Source organism: Centrocercus urophasianus, unplaced genomic scaffold, assembly GCF_019232065.1.
Source record: "Centrocercus urophasianus isolate 14NV4802_14NV808 unplaced genomic scaffold, USGS_Curo_1.0 seq_21, whole genome shotgun sequence".
NCBI lineage: Eukaryota > Metazoa > Chordata > Aves > Galliformes > Phasianidae > Centrocercus > Centrocercus urophasianus.
The window spans coordinates 14,261,688-14,277,935 of record NW_024884767.1 but is presented as its reverse complement, the minus strand read 5'-3'; the positions used below and the strand labels follow the sequence as shown (position 1 = coordinate 14,277,935).

The following is a 16,248-nucleotide window of genomic DNA, read 5'->3' as shown; positions in this document are numbered from 1 at the left end:
CTTCTTTGTATAAGGGTACTGTTCCTTGTAGTATTATTGCTTTCTGCTTCCTAAGTAAGGTTGCTAAAACCTGAGTGTGGTGGCATGTGACCTATGGTTTCCATCATGCCCTGCACTGTGAGCATTTTGGATTGTTTACTATTAGTTCATGTTCTTATTTCACCATCATTTTATAGTTAAATATATTTCCAAGTTTAGAAGTATACAGTTTACATTCTTTTCTGTAAAACAGTGAAGAAATAACAAGTGAGAGATTTTAATTCAGTTTTTATTTTTGGGAGCTAGACACAGGAAGATAAGTAACTGCATGCCAGACTGAAGAGGTGAAGAGCCAGAATGTTCCCCTGGAAGAGGGGTCATTCAGAGTATGAAAGGTCACTCAGTTTTCTTGAAATTGAAGAAGGTATGGAACGTCCAAATTATAACATAAAAACAACAAATGTTTGGGTACTAGGAACCTAGTACTGCTTTGCTATTTCTGGTACCACATAAATTCTCTGTCTTGGAGTTTTATGGCATCTATCCACCATGCAGAATGCCTTGAAGATTGACTGAAGAGTGATCTGCCAAATGGAATTAAGGATGTTCTGTACTGTTGCATTAACTCCTTGATGTACAAGCATGCTTCTGAAAATACCTGTGTCTGGCGTAGTTTGAAGTCAGAAAACGGTGGTATTGAGAAAAGGGGATATAGCTTTATTTACTGCACAATCAAGGCTTTTTAATTTTTTTTTTTACACTTAATTTTAGACCAAACCTGCGTAAGTAGTTTGTGACACAATTTTGGGCCTAGTTCTTTTACCAGGCTTCCAGTGCTGTGCTCCAATCTTCCAGATCTAGTTTAGTGAACTGAGAACAATGCTGATTGTGTTTTGCCTTCACCTACTTGAGGCTGTTGTTTACGTAGCAGTTACATTTATAAACAAGGCAGACTTTGAGTCTGGCTATTCTAATAGACTTGCTCTCAGATTGAGCACTGTTTTCCAACTCTTTGTGTTTATTGATTTGCAGTGTATGCCTGCACTCATACCATTCTAGTATGACAAGCAAGAGTCTGCATTTAGAATCCAAGCTGTAATGTCCTGGGGGTACAGATGGCACTGCTACTCCATAGGTGACATAGGTTAACTGTCAACTTTTTTTTTTAAAAAAAGAAATTCTAAGCAACAGATTTTTTCAGAGATAAAAATCACGTGCCTTCATCTTTTAAATTAAGAAGTTACATTCTGAGAACTAGTAGAATAGCCTCCCTTGTTGATTGAAAAGCAGATTATTCACAGAAAATTGAGCTTGCACTGTAACTGTTGAAGAATCTGGTGCTTACATGTGACTTCATATAAATTTCAGCTTGTTTTTGTTATTAAAATATTTCAACTTTTGAAGCAACCAAAATAATTTATGAGGTAAATTTCTACTAACTGAAGGTGCTTTTACAGTACATTAGGCTTGGAAATGTCTCTACTCTTGCATAACAGATTTTTGTTCCAATGTGTTCATAGCTATAGTCTAGTTCAAGAATGAAAGAAGTGGGTGAAGTATGAGTATCAGCACTGTTCTTAATACTGTACATATGCACTGATAGATGCAGTAGGATTTGTGCTGTGTGTGCATTTAACTGTTTCAAGTAGGTTGTGAACTTACAAGCAAGACGATGTAGCAATTACATTGGCCACGTTCAAAATCATACAAGATAAAATTACTTGGATTATTGGGAGTACATTAAAATCTAATGCTTGGGTTCTAACCTGTCTTTTCATTAAAAGTGCAAGGTTAAAATAGACCAACTTACAGATTCCAATTTACTGGAACACTTACCTTTAAATAGTTCTCAGCTGTGGAATACTTCTTGGAAGAAAATGTGTCTTCATCTGTCAAAGTTGGGGGAGGGGGAGAAACAAGTATACTTCTATTTTTTTTCACAGGGTACAAAATGTTTAAAATTTAGTAGGTCCACCCTGAGCTTTATGGAAAATACTTGATCAGAAGAACTAACTTGCAATTTGTTTCTGTTATGGGTTATACTTCAGTGCCCTGAAGAAGATAACTACATCCCATCAGGTGCTGATTTTAAAACAGGCATCCACAGCTTTTTAAGAATACAGCACCTACAAACTCAGTTCTCTACAACACACTTTTCACTGATAAAAGTTTACTTGCAACTTTTTCTAAGCACGTTTGAAATTAAGCTGGGGAGGCAAACCATTTATTTTTACTGTTTGGGTGCATATTTCTGTTATACAGGAAAAGTTTGTAAAATTCATGATTTAACAGCTCTCAGTAAACACTTCTCAAGCCAATACTTAAGACGGGATCCTTAAGGAATTTTACCACGTCTGCCTGGCACTGCAGTATGTGGAAGCAGTACTTCAGCCTTGAGGACCTGTCCATCCAGGTTTGCAAGAAACTTTAACATATGGAAAACAAACAAACAACAAACAAAAAAAGAAACCACAAAAAAGAAGCCAAGACAAACAAGCCTGCAAAAATAAAAAACCCCAACAGCAACAACAACAGAAAGAAGAAAAGAGACCCCACAGAGGAAGGTGGGGGTTTGTTCATTAATTCTGGCTTAATGCTGAATCCCTATACATGCACAAGGACTTGGACTGACTCAGATATTGCTGCCTAAAGAAAACTTTTCTGTGCAGTGTTGCATGCCTTGCAGCAAAATAGAGAGCCCGTGTTTTATTCCGTGGCTCATGCATGATGGTTTATGTCTTCCTCCTGTTTCTTTAAAGAAAGAAGTTAAATCTGTTTTCCTCACTGGTATGGAAGTGGCATACCAGTGCTAAGTAGAAAGTACAGCTAGTTGTGGGTTGAACCTATGTGAAGTTACAGATTTTATTCAATTTCCATTATGTTATCTTGAGGAGGGTTTGTATTGGTCAGCTGTTTGATTTTAGTAAATAAAATCTGTAACTATCTGTAACATCGGTTGTACTGATGATTGTGACTATAATTTTATTCATGGATGAAGAAACTGAAGCACACAATTTAAAAAGCAATGACAAAATTGACATTTTCTTCTATAATGTAATTTCTCTTTAAAATTAAATGACTTTATGTACAATCTTGCTGAAGTATAAGAATTACTGATTAGAGTGAAATGTCGTGCCTGTGCTGCTAGTACAGCTTATTCTTTCACTGTAGAATGTTTAACATTGCTTTAAACTAGCTAGCAAGACAGATAATGTTTGTGCCAGTAAAAACAACCGTAGTACATTCAGAGCCAGTCATGAAGGTGGATAAGAGGCCCACTGAACACAGTGGGAAGAAAAACCTTTTTTTAAAATAATGTCAGACTAAGCAAGGGGAGTATGTGATGTTCAGTCACTTCTAAGAACAAAAATTTTGGTCCACATAATCTGAATTTAAAGTAACATACAGAATGTGCCCTCCTGTTTGTGCTGCGTTTCCTGAATCTGTAGGGGGTGCGTGGTGAACACCTGCGTTCAGCTCTCTTACAGCACTCCTGGCAGTGTCACGCCATCCCCCTCGCTGCCTCCTGCATGTGGCAGGGGGTTGGAGTCTCATGATCCTTGAGGTCTCTTCCAGCCCTGGCCATTCTGTGATTCCGGGGCTTATCTCAGGGAAGGTGACTGTGCTGCCCCTTAGCAGAACCTCTGAGCAGTAAGATGACACGGTGTGGCAAAGCAACCACAAGGAAAAGAAGCAGCTTTAGAAATTTATTCAGAATATAAGAACATTTGTAAAATAAGTATTATAAATGTCTCTGTATAAATAAATGCAGTTTTTACAATTCTATATCAAATAAACACAAAATAGCTATTTTACAGCAGCTAAGAGACTAAAAACCAGCAACACATTTAAAGCTATTTCAGCAAGGTGAAAAGATTCTAGAATTACAATGTATGGTACAGTATTAAATGAGGTTTTAAATGAGAAACTTCTAATAAAAACAGCAGAACAATACTGACATAATTAATGCAATTTTAGACATGTGCTATAGCTAACAGTACATTCAAGCTGGTGAAGATTTATATGCTTAGTTAGAAAAAAAAGTACTTTTTTCTGAACACAAAGAAATAAAAGGTTTCATGCACTCCAGCAATTAAGAAATAAGACACCCTAAGATTAATGAGTGAAAAACATTTGTGGTTCTTGCCAAGATAAACTATTTTTCTTGCTTTGCTAATGTATTAACTCCACAAGTGTTAGGTGAATTAAGTGTTGGGTCACTCAAGTTGATTTGTGTCAGTGATGAAGTACTTGTCCATACACTGCTGTGCTACCAGTTCACTTAAAGGCAACTTGCAACTTGCTTCTCGGTACTCAGTCACAGGATTGGAGCCATTTTAATCAGAGATAACAGTTTCCACAACAGCAGTAAGCCCTTCACCGTGACCCTGCTGCCCTACTGTAGAATGCTGACAAGCAGTAGCTGATGGTTTAGGCAAAGTAACTTTTGTTTTGGCAAATTACAGCTGCTGCTGGGGCTGTCTGATACCAGTCTTGCTGTCCTACTTACGTCCTATGGGAAGAAAAGGAATGTGGCTTATATACAGTTAATGATTTATAATTCACTGTGGAACACTTTTAGAGTGCTCTTGGTAGGGAAGGTGCACAGCAAAGGTAGTAAAACATCATTCAGTTTGTGCAGAACCAGCAAATCATTAGGCCTTAGGCTGCAAAGAACACTGCAATTTTCTATGCTTCCTAATGTACATCTTGCCTATAAAGACAGGTTCAAATGCTTTAAGCTTTATTGCATTACATGAACTTAATGGCTTCTTCAGCTACCAAGGAACAGAACAGGGCATAAGGAAAGCCCATGTAAGAGTACTGTCTAACTATCTTAAAGTGAAAGGTTTATTTCACTCTGACTATTTGAGATGACCTCACACTAGATGGGTGTTCTAGATCCAAGAAGACAAAACTGTAAACGGCATAGAAAATGATCAGGTGTATACTTCAGACACAAGTGTGGTCAGCCACATGGCAAAAACAAAAAGTGCTGTTGACAAGAAACTTGTTGACCAAGGATAACCAGGACATTTAGCAAAACCAGAGCAACACTATCTATTCCCTCAATAGTCTGGTTTCAAAAATATCCATTTGCATTATAAGTAAGTTAAGAAGTACAATTAGCTTGACAGAATGGACTGATCTAACCCAAGCCCAGGGCATCACTACCTACAACTCAGTTTTGAAATTAGCACTGTTTTAATGTGCTGCTGCAATCAACCACTGAGCGTGCTGGCTTTTTGCTCATCTATCACACTCCAGTGAAGTATAACTAATCATTACTACCCTAAGGAAGGAAGAAAGTAGAAGGTAGACAGTAGAACAGAAATTACCTCCAGCATGCTTTAGGAGTTTGCCAGGTATGTTTGTCAGTAAGTAAAACAGATGCCAGTAATGAAATCAGAGGAGTAATGATCAGAAACTGCTCCAGATTAAGTTGAAAACAACACTTAACAACGTTGTATTCTGAAAATAAATTCTCATGCCTGTAAACCTAAGCCACTAGTAGATAAAACCAATCCTCTAAAAATACTTTGCTTGAACTAGAAATTGTAGGACTGAATAAGAGAAGTTTTTGTAATTCTACATGTAATAGAACTTGAGGTGCAATTCAGCACATAAAAACAATGATGGACAACTGAATTCTGAGTTACTGGAGAGAACTGAGCTTGAAAAATGCAACGTACAAGAGTAACAGCAACAGGCTTACAATGTTAATGTTTAGCCAAACTAAAAACAAGTGTAAACAAGGAAACTGTCTTCTGTACTCACTCAAGAAAAAACAACATTTAAAATGGGAACTCGGGCAGTCTCCCATCTTTGCTCTGTCGAGAAATCAGCCCAATCCCCATGCTCCACTTAATACAATAGGCCAACATCTCTCAACTAAGTCACACGATAATGCACTAACATGATGTGGCTTAAACAAAAGAACAGTAAAATTAACAAAAGTTAACCTACAAAGCTCTATGAAGACCTCATTCACATTCTGTTTGCGGCTGTACATCCATACACCTACTCATTTATAGTTTTGCATGTATGCATTCAATATGAAACAGGTACATTTCTACTGAGTACCTTTTTTGGTTAAAAGTATTAAAAGATGTCATTCTACCGCATGACAAAAGAAAGATGTGCTGAAATCTCTATAAGTGACAAAGGCTGCCTACCCTCTTACGGAAAATTTTGGCTATCATGTACTGACAAGAAAACTCAACTTCCACAAATTACTTGCAAACAAACACTGTGCAGTCTAAATAAATAGCAGATGATGGCTTGCAATCTCTGAACCACCCTTGGCACAGACTATTTATCTGGCACGGAAAAACTTACAGCCTTTAGTCCTCTTACAGACTCATACGAAATAAACCGTCTTTTGAAGAGATGCAACTTGTTTTAAAAACTGTTTCATCCCCTCCCCAAATCAAAAGCATCTTTCCTACTTTATTGTCACTGTTAGTTAACAGTCATGCTACTGTGAAGCACAAAGCAAACAAGCCTATGAGCTTCCTGAACTGCAGCCTTCTGTTTAGACGGCTTAACCATCTGAACGTGTCGTGGGTACAGCCATGTGCAGAGGGACTTGGGAATCAGAAAAACTCAGATTACCTGCCCAAATTTAAAACCTATCAACAGTAACTATTTTCCTATGTCCTACTATCATCCATAGGACATAAAATGGAAGAGAACCTGTATGAGTAAAGACATAACGACACAGACAATGAACATAATTATAGCATGATAATTCAGGCACTGCCATTTTACATTATCAAACAGTACTTAGTTAATGCTTAGATTATCCCCATAACTCCTGGCTGGACAGCTGAGATCTGAGAGATGGTGCTGAACTGTGCCTGTGTTGATAGGTCAGATCTCAGCGCTGAAGCAACCTAAAAGCCAGCCTCTAAAATAAAGAAATCTGTGATGGCACTAAGATCTTTGAAAGAGATGCATTTAAAGTGAAGTTTCATTTGTGTGTGGTCTAGAGTTCTCTTCTTCTAGCAAAGCTATTCTTTGTTTGAGCATCCTGACTTGTGTTTCATGTCTCTCCACCATGGCCATCATTTGCGATTCCAGTTTCTTCAGCTTGTTTTGATGCTTTTTCTTTGCTTTTTCATATGCTGCTACCAAGTTGCTGTTAGAAATACAGGGCAATATACAAAGTCATTCAAAAAATCTTGCTCACAGCGAGTGCAAAAAAATAACCCCAACCAAAAGCAAAACACGTTTTTCAGGGCCCTCAAAGATTTGGTCCCTCTTCCTGAAATGTACTGGAGCTTTAAAACTCATTTGATCTGCAGCTCATTGATCTGAACGTGAATCAATGCTTGCCTCTGTACCTTCTCTGGACAAATACACATCTTTACCAGTAAACTAGTTACTCAAAAATATTTTAACATATGGTTCAATACATAAAGAAGACTTGGTATACTAAACGTGAGAGTTGGCATATTATACTAAAACACTAAATATGTCATGCTTTATGATTCTCTTATGGCCAGAGTCTGATTACAAAAATCCAGCACTGAGTAAACAGTTGCATTTGAAAATTAACATGAGAGTAGGACACGTTTTGCTAATTTGTCAGCTGCTAAATATCTTCTATATAAATATCTGTTACATATCCACCTGGTTCAGCAGGAGAACTTGTGGTAGGCACTGTTCCTCACCACAAAGACTTTCTCTCCTTACTGTAACGTATCAATGAAAATTACACTGTGAGAAGCAGGCTCCTTGTAGGATGGGCAGATAAAACCCATGTCCTCAGTTCACCCACATGTACTGACCGAGTAATAAATTTTAAGAGTGATTATTGAAGCTGGTTTGTTAAAGAGGCTGGAGCCAGAGAAAAAAAGGAGAAATTTATGCAAAATAACGGATTTGGAAGTCTGATAAATGGAGGGACTTAAGTTTTTGTTTGTTTTAAACAATATGGCACTTCCTAGTAACTCAGTTACAATCAACCAGTTCCCTCCACTCTGTTTTTAGCTGTGTAGTTTTCAGCATCCTCACTAGGAAGAGTTACCCTCCTCCACATCTAACCTTCAGAATTCAACTTGTGAGAATGCAAGGATCCAGAAATGGTCATTATGACACGGTGAGAATTAGAGTGCATTACTAGAACAAAGCAAAAAAAAATATATATATGTCAACGGTGCATCCATCTGCTGGGAGATACTTTACCTGTTTGCCCTTTTCAGGTCATTAACAAATTCTGCAGATTGCTGGTGTCTGATTTCACTGCTTTTTGTGAGCCTCTCCAAAGCACTCACCAGTTCCTGCACTCTAGCTTTCAGTTTCTTCTCTCTGTATTGGAAGAAAAGGAAGGAGAAAACTATTCTCAAAACAGAAATAACACTTCAGCTTGCAAAAGCATGAATGGTAATAATCAAGTTTCTTTGTAAGTTGTGTTTACAGGTAAAAATATTTAATATAACTTAGACAACGAAGAAAATCATTATTATGTTAAGCTTTTCCAAAATCTGATTTTATAAAATTCACTGTTTTAGAATACAGGCTGAGGCACAGCAAGCAAAAAGGAGCAGAAACCTCTGTGGTGGGTCACTGCCTTGTATGTACCAAATCACACTAACAAGTATCTTGTAACAATGTATTTTTTAAGGGTACCTGGAAGGTACCAACTTGTATGTCTTGATTTAGCAACAAAAGAAACTATAAAGAAAAATCAAGTATCATGATGATCACATAAAAAGAATTTGATTAACAACAGCACACCAGAATTGCCCTTAAGCTTGATTTACTAAACAAATCTTTAGAAACAAATATTTGGAAATGACTACAGATGCAGAGCAATGTCACTTGATTTCAGTTACAGTCTCCAATTTATTCAAGCAATCTAATCTACAATGTGAATTACAGTAGATCAGTGGTTTCCTTAGGAGTCAGCAAATTCAGTTCATATGGCAGTGAGAAGAAGACAAAGATAAGAACAAGAGAGCAGAGAACAGACAGAAAAGATCAAGCAAAAGAAATACAAAATGAGCACAGGAATTTTTTCTATCAGTAACTCCTTCAAATAAACCTCAATAGTGAGATTTAAAATACCAAAACAATATAATTACTAATACTTAAAATACCTACAAATTACGAACCGAAAACTAATTGCAAGAAGTGTGCGAAAACGGGAGTAAGGTATCTTACCAAATCTCTGAGAGCAAAACAAAAGTGGATAATGCAGAAGTTCTAGGGAGAATTTCAGCTGGCTCTCAGAAGCACTTTGCAGTGAGGGGGAAGGTGTCAGGAGCAGGGCCTCCTTAAGGCAGCTCCCAGCAGCCTGCGGCCACATGCACAAGGTCTTCCCTCTTCACCCCAGCTGCTGGTGCAGAGACAAGGGGGCCCTTTTCTGGAACTCATCCTCACGACACAGATAATTCAGAGGGAAAGCACTGGCTCTGGGGGAAAGGGATGTGGGGGGAGGGGTTACACTGGGACAAGAGAGTGATTTTGTAATGCCAAACCTTACATGGGGAACTCGGCACCTACAGAGGTATGTGACTCTGCTCCATGTCCTCGAACCACATTGCAATGATTTGGTTTTCCTCATTTTTGTTGCAGCGTTGCTGCGCTGGACTCCTTCTAAGTAAGGCCACACGTGGGCTGCAGGAGCCATGTAGGAGTGAGCGCTCCTCACACACACAGCAGCACCTGGGCACCACCCCTGCAGAGCACACGGGGCAGCTGCCCGGCTGCAGCTGGGAAGCCATGTGCCTGCAGGAACCGCACCGCTGGAGCGCAGGAATGTGAAGCCTGACAGCCGAGTGAAATTCCATCCTGAACTGAAACGAACACCCCCTTGCACAGAGGAAGACAATAACTTCTCCACACTCAGTTACCCTGTCAGAACACCATGGAATTTTCTCCAGGAGAGCTGGACACGTGCTTATAACCCGACATGTTGTGAAGGCCTCCTGCAGGCTGCACAGAAGCTGTTTGCCCGCTCACCGCCTGCAGTGCCTGGGCTGGCCCGGCTGCGGCAGCATCCTACAACCAGACAGCCAGACACGACAGCACGTGGCACACTGCACTGTGTCCATCTGCCTCAGCAACAGAACAGCTTTGAGAACGACCAGGGGAATATTCAGCACGCTGCAGATGCTGATGTACTGGCCAGGTGAATGAGAGGCCTTGTGATGAGGAACTGTCAATATTCTCACACGTCCTTTCACTGACGGACTGCACTCTATTTTCAAATTATTCAGTCTTTTCCCTTAGGGGTTAAAAGCTCACCACCTCCCACCCCAAGTACAAATTTTATTCCTTTACATTCCTTTTTTAGCTGATGGAATGCCTCAGCACAAAGTACCTTTGAAATTTGTTTCCTGCAAAGAAAACAGGAACTAAACCAGTTTTTACATGCAGATGAAGACAAATAAGAAACCCATCATGGGTCAGACATGTCAGCCAACATGTGCGTGCTGCTGTGAGAGCCACGGCATGTGGGACAGCAGATGGTGTGAATTAGGTGTCTGTCAGCTCTGAAAAACTCAGGGGCTGTGGGGAAAGCTCAGTAGCACAGTGTCCTGCACTGTGGCTAGGCAAGGGAGAACATCTGCAGTGTTTGGGCAGAGAAAAACTAAAATTCCTATCTATCTGGTCAATGCAACGTTATGTGGGAGAAAAGGAACAGCTGTGAAAACACTGTGTACAGTCAGCCCAAGGGAAGGAATCCTGCAGAGCCACAACACATAGCAGCCAAGATCCCCGATACACCTGGGGTAACAAAAGCCATGTGGAAAGAAATGCAATGGGGAAGGCTTGGAGGAACTTTTTGCACACAGTGAAGTTGTCTGCTCAGGTGACTGTTACCTGGTAAAACCAGTCAGCTTTTGCACACGTGCCAGCCAGTCATGGTCTGAACTCAGTTAAAGCATCAAAAAATTATTTCTTTCAAATCTGTCCTGCAACACCTTTGTCTACTTCTTGCCAAAGACACAGTGAGCAGACTGCTAACATCCTGGGCCTCTGTGAGCTGCTTACACAACTCCCAGATGCAAGCTCCCCGACATACACAGGTAACAGAATGTAATGCTACTAATCTGGGTCCACCAAAGCTAGATTTGCATCACTAGGACACATGCATTCTCCAGTGTGTAGTGATGAGATCCAGACACATCCGTTGCCTTTTCTTGATGTTGAGGTCAGTGGAAGAGTACTTGCCAGTGCCTGCTCTCCCATGCTCATAATACTCTTCTCATTTCTAACACCTATTAGCTCTGCTTAGACAGAGAACTATCCTCATTTGTGTCTTGACAGAACTTATTCTTTAGTCTGGCAGCAAACAAAACTAACAGGGGATTCTGAGGTGCTCTGTCTTCATAAGATTTCCACAACCACTTCACTTTCCTGATTGTTACTGCAAACCAGCATGATCATAGAATTTCAGGACTGTTTGAGTCAGAAAGGACCCTTAAAGTTCACCTAATCCAACTCCTCTGGAATTAACCTTTACCTGGATTCTCAGAGCACCATCCAACATGTCCTTGAATGTCACCAGGGATGAAGCATCTACGATCTCTCTGGGCAACCTGTTCCAGTGCCTCACCACCCTTACTGTAAAGAACATCTTCATTATATCCTGTCAAAATCTCCCCTTTTTAAGTTTGAGACTATTTTCCTATGTCACAACAGATCCTGCAGAAGAGCCTGTCCAATTCTTTCTTACAGCTACCCCTTTAGATACTGAAATGTTGCTCTTAGGTTGCCCTGGAGCCTTCCTTTCTCCAGGTTGAACAGCCCCAGCTCTCTCAGTCTGTCCTTGTAGGTGAGGTGTTCCATCCCTCGGATCATTTCTATGGGTCTTCTCTGGACACACTCCAACAGGTCCATGTCTCTCCTGTACTGAAGACCTCAGATCTGGATGCTGTACCCCAGCTGAGATCCCACCAGTGCAGAGTAGAGGGGTACAATCACCTCCCTTGCCCTGCTGGCTGTGCTTCTTTTGATGTGGTCCAGGATACCGTGGCCTTTCTGAGCTGTGAGGGCATGTTGCTGACTCACGTCCAGCTTGCTATCCACCAGTACTCCCACGTTCTTTTTAGGAAGGCCTGTGCTCTGTGATCTGAAGAATCAGCCACTACAGGCTTAATAAAACAGGATATTCTAAAACAATAGTCCTCGTCATGTGCAACATCTTTTCCAGGATGAGAAAGTGTCAAAACTGTGAACTAGGGGTGGAGATGCATTTCATGCCACCACATGAACATCCTGCTAGGGGCTGTCTTACAGTTGCGGCATGGCCTTCGGCTGTCAGCGTCTGGAGAAGAATCTAGTGGAGAAGGCTGTATGCCAAGCTCACACTGCTGTCCTACCCCTGGACTGTGGTACAGAAAAGAAAGAAGCTGAGAAAGCAACTGCATGTTTTTTGATGGAGGCAAACATTTTTAGGTCAACACTAATGTTATGATCGCCCAACTCACAACTCAACTGGACTGCAGAAGTCAGCACAGCTTTTCTCTCACCAGTTCCTCTTCCAGTTAGCTACTGAAGCTAGAATGGCAGAAAACACAGCCACAGAACCTCATGGGCACAAAGAGAATGAGTGTGTGTTCAGGGAACAAACTAATGATCTGAGAGTACAGTTCACTTACAGCACACGGACTCTATGCTGCAGGGCAATTAGAAAATCAGTTGGGGAATCCCTTGACTACATTTTCCAAGAAAAAGTTCAGAATAGTGTATTTGGAGGCATGGAGCCTATTCTGACATCTACTAAAACAGTATATCCAATAGAATGTAGAACATGCTGGTAACAAAGACTTTTGTTTTTTATTTTCACAATCAAAACATTCAGTGGGCAGTTGCCAAGCAGTTTTCAAGGGCTTTTTGTTTCAGACGGGATGGTTTTAATAGAAAAGCAAGCTGAAAGGGCCAAACATTTTATCTGGTTTCAAGGCTACCACTGAACAGAAGGTGGAATCCTGCCAGAGCCATACAGGAAATTATATAACACAGGGTACATTTCTGAAGTTTCTGTCAATTTGGCCTCCATACAACACCTCCATGTTTGGCCCAGAATAATGTAAGTGAGGTCTTCAGCACCTTCTATTTTCTCTCCTGTCTGGGATTTCTGAGGCATGTTCAGATTTATATGCCAGAAATCTTCCTAGGCAAATCTTTCTGCTCTTATCCACCTCATGCAGAATTCCCATATGTCACAAACAGAAAGCCACTCTCCCCTGGCATTTGAAGAACTGATCCTTCTGCTCGTGGCTTGGAGTGCCCCCAGCTAATTTCCCTCAGGTAAAAGCATAAGCTATAGCTCCCTTGCCCTGGGGTCCAGAGTACCTTCAGCTCTTGCCTAATCTGGGGTTAGAGAGGAACAACAAACTCTCTCCAGATCAGGAGGTAAAAACAAGGCTGAGGAGCTGGGAGCCTCTAGGAGCTTTTTATCCAACATCTCACCATCCAAAGGAGCATCTTTTTCCCCACCAGAAAGCACAGCTGCTACAAAGCAGCCCTTCAAACTCCTGGGCCTGAGTCAGTGGGGCACCGTGAGTTCCAGTACAGCTTCTGCCCCTGTGCTCATGTACAACAAGCTCTGGGCAGCAGCTGGGCAGGGAGCTCTGGGGAAAAGGGCTCGCCAGGCAGTGGGGGCTTGCTGAAGCAAGAGGAAACCCCACAGAACAAGAGACCCATGCTTCCTACTTCCCATGAGCAGCTCCGAGCCCTTTCCTGATATCCTAGCACATTATCATTTCCTTCTGCCATTTCCAGGTCCAGCTGAACAGGGTGACATACAGTTATTTTTTCAAGGCATTAACTCTTCTTTCCCCAGGAGGTCACAGATGGACATTCAAAAGGAATGCAGATAAATTCTTTCATCAGCAGCTTAAACTAACATCTTATGTCAATCTTGCATGCAGAATCCTCAGGCCAATTCCCAAGCATGCCTGCCTCACTGGTTTGAACTGGCCTGCTGCAGAAACCAGCTAATACGTAGCAGACTTTATACTTAGAAGCACCAAATAGCACTACTTGAATGCTAAAGGATTGTTAAAATTGCCCTCCCAAAATGCTGCATCTTCCTAGCTCATCTCCTTGGGCATTGGTAGACATGAGAATACCAGCACTGCCTGCTGCCCAAAGAAGTATCCTTTTCTGACCATAAATAAGATACTGAATACTTTAAAATGGCACAGCTTTTTTGATGCTTTTTTGTCAAGACCTTGAGCAGGTCTCAAAATTCGGCACGGACCACGGGCATGTGTTAAACTGGTAGCCCTGAGATGATCCTGGAAATGGATCAGCTGCTGGACAGGAGAGAAGGCCCCGGAGAAGTTGTGACAATTGTGATAACCTACCTGGTGGTAAGGAAAACTACTTATTCCACATGAACAAATTATACAAATTACAGTTATCAGTAATGCATGTAGCAAAAACAGCTAAGCTGCTCTAAGAAACCTTATATAACCCTTATATCACCGAGAGTCATTCTCTCACAAGAATCCTCTCAGGTAGGCTCTCCTGGGGAATTTACACAGGGACAACATGCCCTCCAAACCCTTCAGGCAACCAAAGGGAACCACACAGAAGACTGCTGTCACAAAATAGAATCAGATTTCAGATCCCTGAAATCTGCAATGACCGAACCCATGTCAGAGTTCTGTATCCCCAGTTTTATAGACAGGACAACAAGAGATCAGAAATAAGCAAATATAAAATACCTAGCAAAAAGCACAAGATGATACAAAAGGTACAGATGATACTGAAAGACTTCTCAGTAGTTCACCATTTAATCAGCTGTAGTTCCACGGAAACATAGGAGGCATTACTTTTGGAGTGACTTTTTTGTATGTGCCCCAAGGAAATTCCTATTCACTATTTAATGCAGCCCTGGCTAGCTGAGAGGTTGGACACCCATTAGCTAGAGTTTTTAATTCTAGACAGGCAGTATAATAGCTCTGTGCAATGCTTCTGTTAAGACAAAAATATCGTTTGATAGTCCTTCTGATTTCCACCCTTTTGCCTCTGTTTGGGGACTTTCCAATAAGTAGCACCACTTAGCAGCTTCTCCAGGTTCAGAAGTCATCAAAAGGCAGAAAATAAATCACTTCTTTGTTGTATGGCCAAATGCTAAGTCATCCTTTGTGTGGTAGATACTGAATGAAACATGTCTAGACTGACAAAATTCATGTGACTCTGCACAGCACTTAGATCATTGTTTTTTGTCAACCCATTATCCAGACGAGGTCTGAAAAGTCAGTCTAGGTACAGCATGCTTTGTCCACTATGACTGTTATCATCCTTCCTGCCCAAAATACCCTGATGCGTATAAAGGACCCTTTAAATACATACATAAAATACAGAAAACTCAGAAAAGAAAAAAGAGACAACACAGCACTGAGGCTACACACCTCAACAGTTAGAGCCCTTCTACCAAGTGGAGAGGAAGATTTTTCAGTCTTGCCAACTTGGCCATTTTTCATAGAATGAACAAACTCAGTTGATAAATAAATAATAAACAAAACCATTACATCAACCTTGTTATCACCCTGCTAAAACAATAAAACTGGCCTCTGGAAAATACTTAAGTGTCAGTGCCAGGCTATTGCGCTGCTGGGAATACATTTTTGTTCTCTCAAAAATAAAGTATGTCCTGCCAACAGATTTGTTTATGGACGTGTCAAATTCAAGAAAATGGTACTAATTCATAATTCCATTAGGAAAGGAGAAAAACAAAATTGCTTAAGATGGGTACAAAGTATTTATGCTTGCCTGCACTGAAACATGTCTCTGAACAAGTCATCTGAGTTTGCAACACCACTAACTTGGTAACTTAGATTTATCTTCAGAACATGAATTTGCAGGTAACTTTTATTTCTACTGGTTATAGAGTGGTCATGGATAACAAAAACCATTTTTGCAGAATGCAGAATACTAAAACACTGCTAAGAGAAACCCTGAGGCTGTTAGTAGAAATATGTTATGAAACAGTAAACTACGAATTGCTCCTGCCTTCGATTTCTTCTGACTGGCACCAACATTGGAAACTCAGGGAGCTTCATGACATATTGTTGGATTTCAGATTTAAGAAAAAAACCCACATCTGCAGAGAGAAGATAGGCTACTTCTGCAGATAAGGCTGCTGTGCTGCACAGCTTTTTGCAGACTAAGAACATTCAAACGCTTCCAAACTACCCCAAAATCAAAAGGATGATTGCATCCTGCTGTTTTATTTGGGTTTCACTCTGCTTCAATTAACTCAGAAGAACCTGACAGTTCTGCAGCAACAAAGAATGGAAA

General features: G+C 40.7%; 1 protein-coding gene across 5 annotated transcripts in view; it reads right to left on the bottom strand.

Annotated features, from left to right (window-relative positions):
* Nucleotides 1–3,673: 3,673 nt before the first annotated feature.
* MCC (MCC regulator of WNT signaling pathway) overlaps nucleotides 3,674–16,248 on the bottom strand; it is a 198,290-nt gene continuing 185,715 nt past the window's right edge. For all 5 annotated transcript variants that reach the window (XM_042823101.1, XM_042823102.1, XM_042823104.1 and 2 more), the window contains 2 exons: nucleotides 8,170–8,292; nucleotides 3,674–7,120 (listed from right to left, as the gene is read on the bottom strand). In XM_042823101.1, coding sequence (XP_042679035.1) covers nucleotides 6,940–7,120; nucleotides 8,170–8,292 — 304 coding nt within the window. In that variant the 3' untranslated portion in view covers nucleotides 3,674–6,939. The remainder of the gene's footprint in view (nucleotides 7,121–8,169; nucleotides 8,293–16,248) is intronic.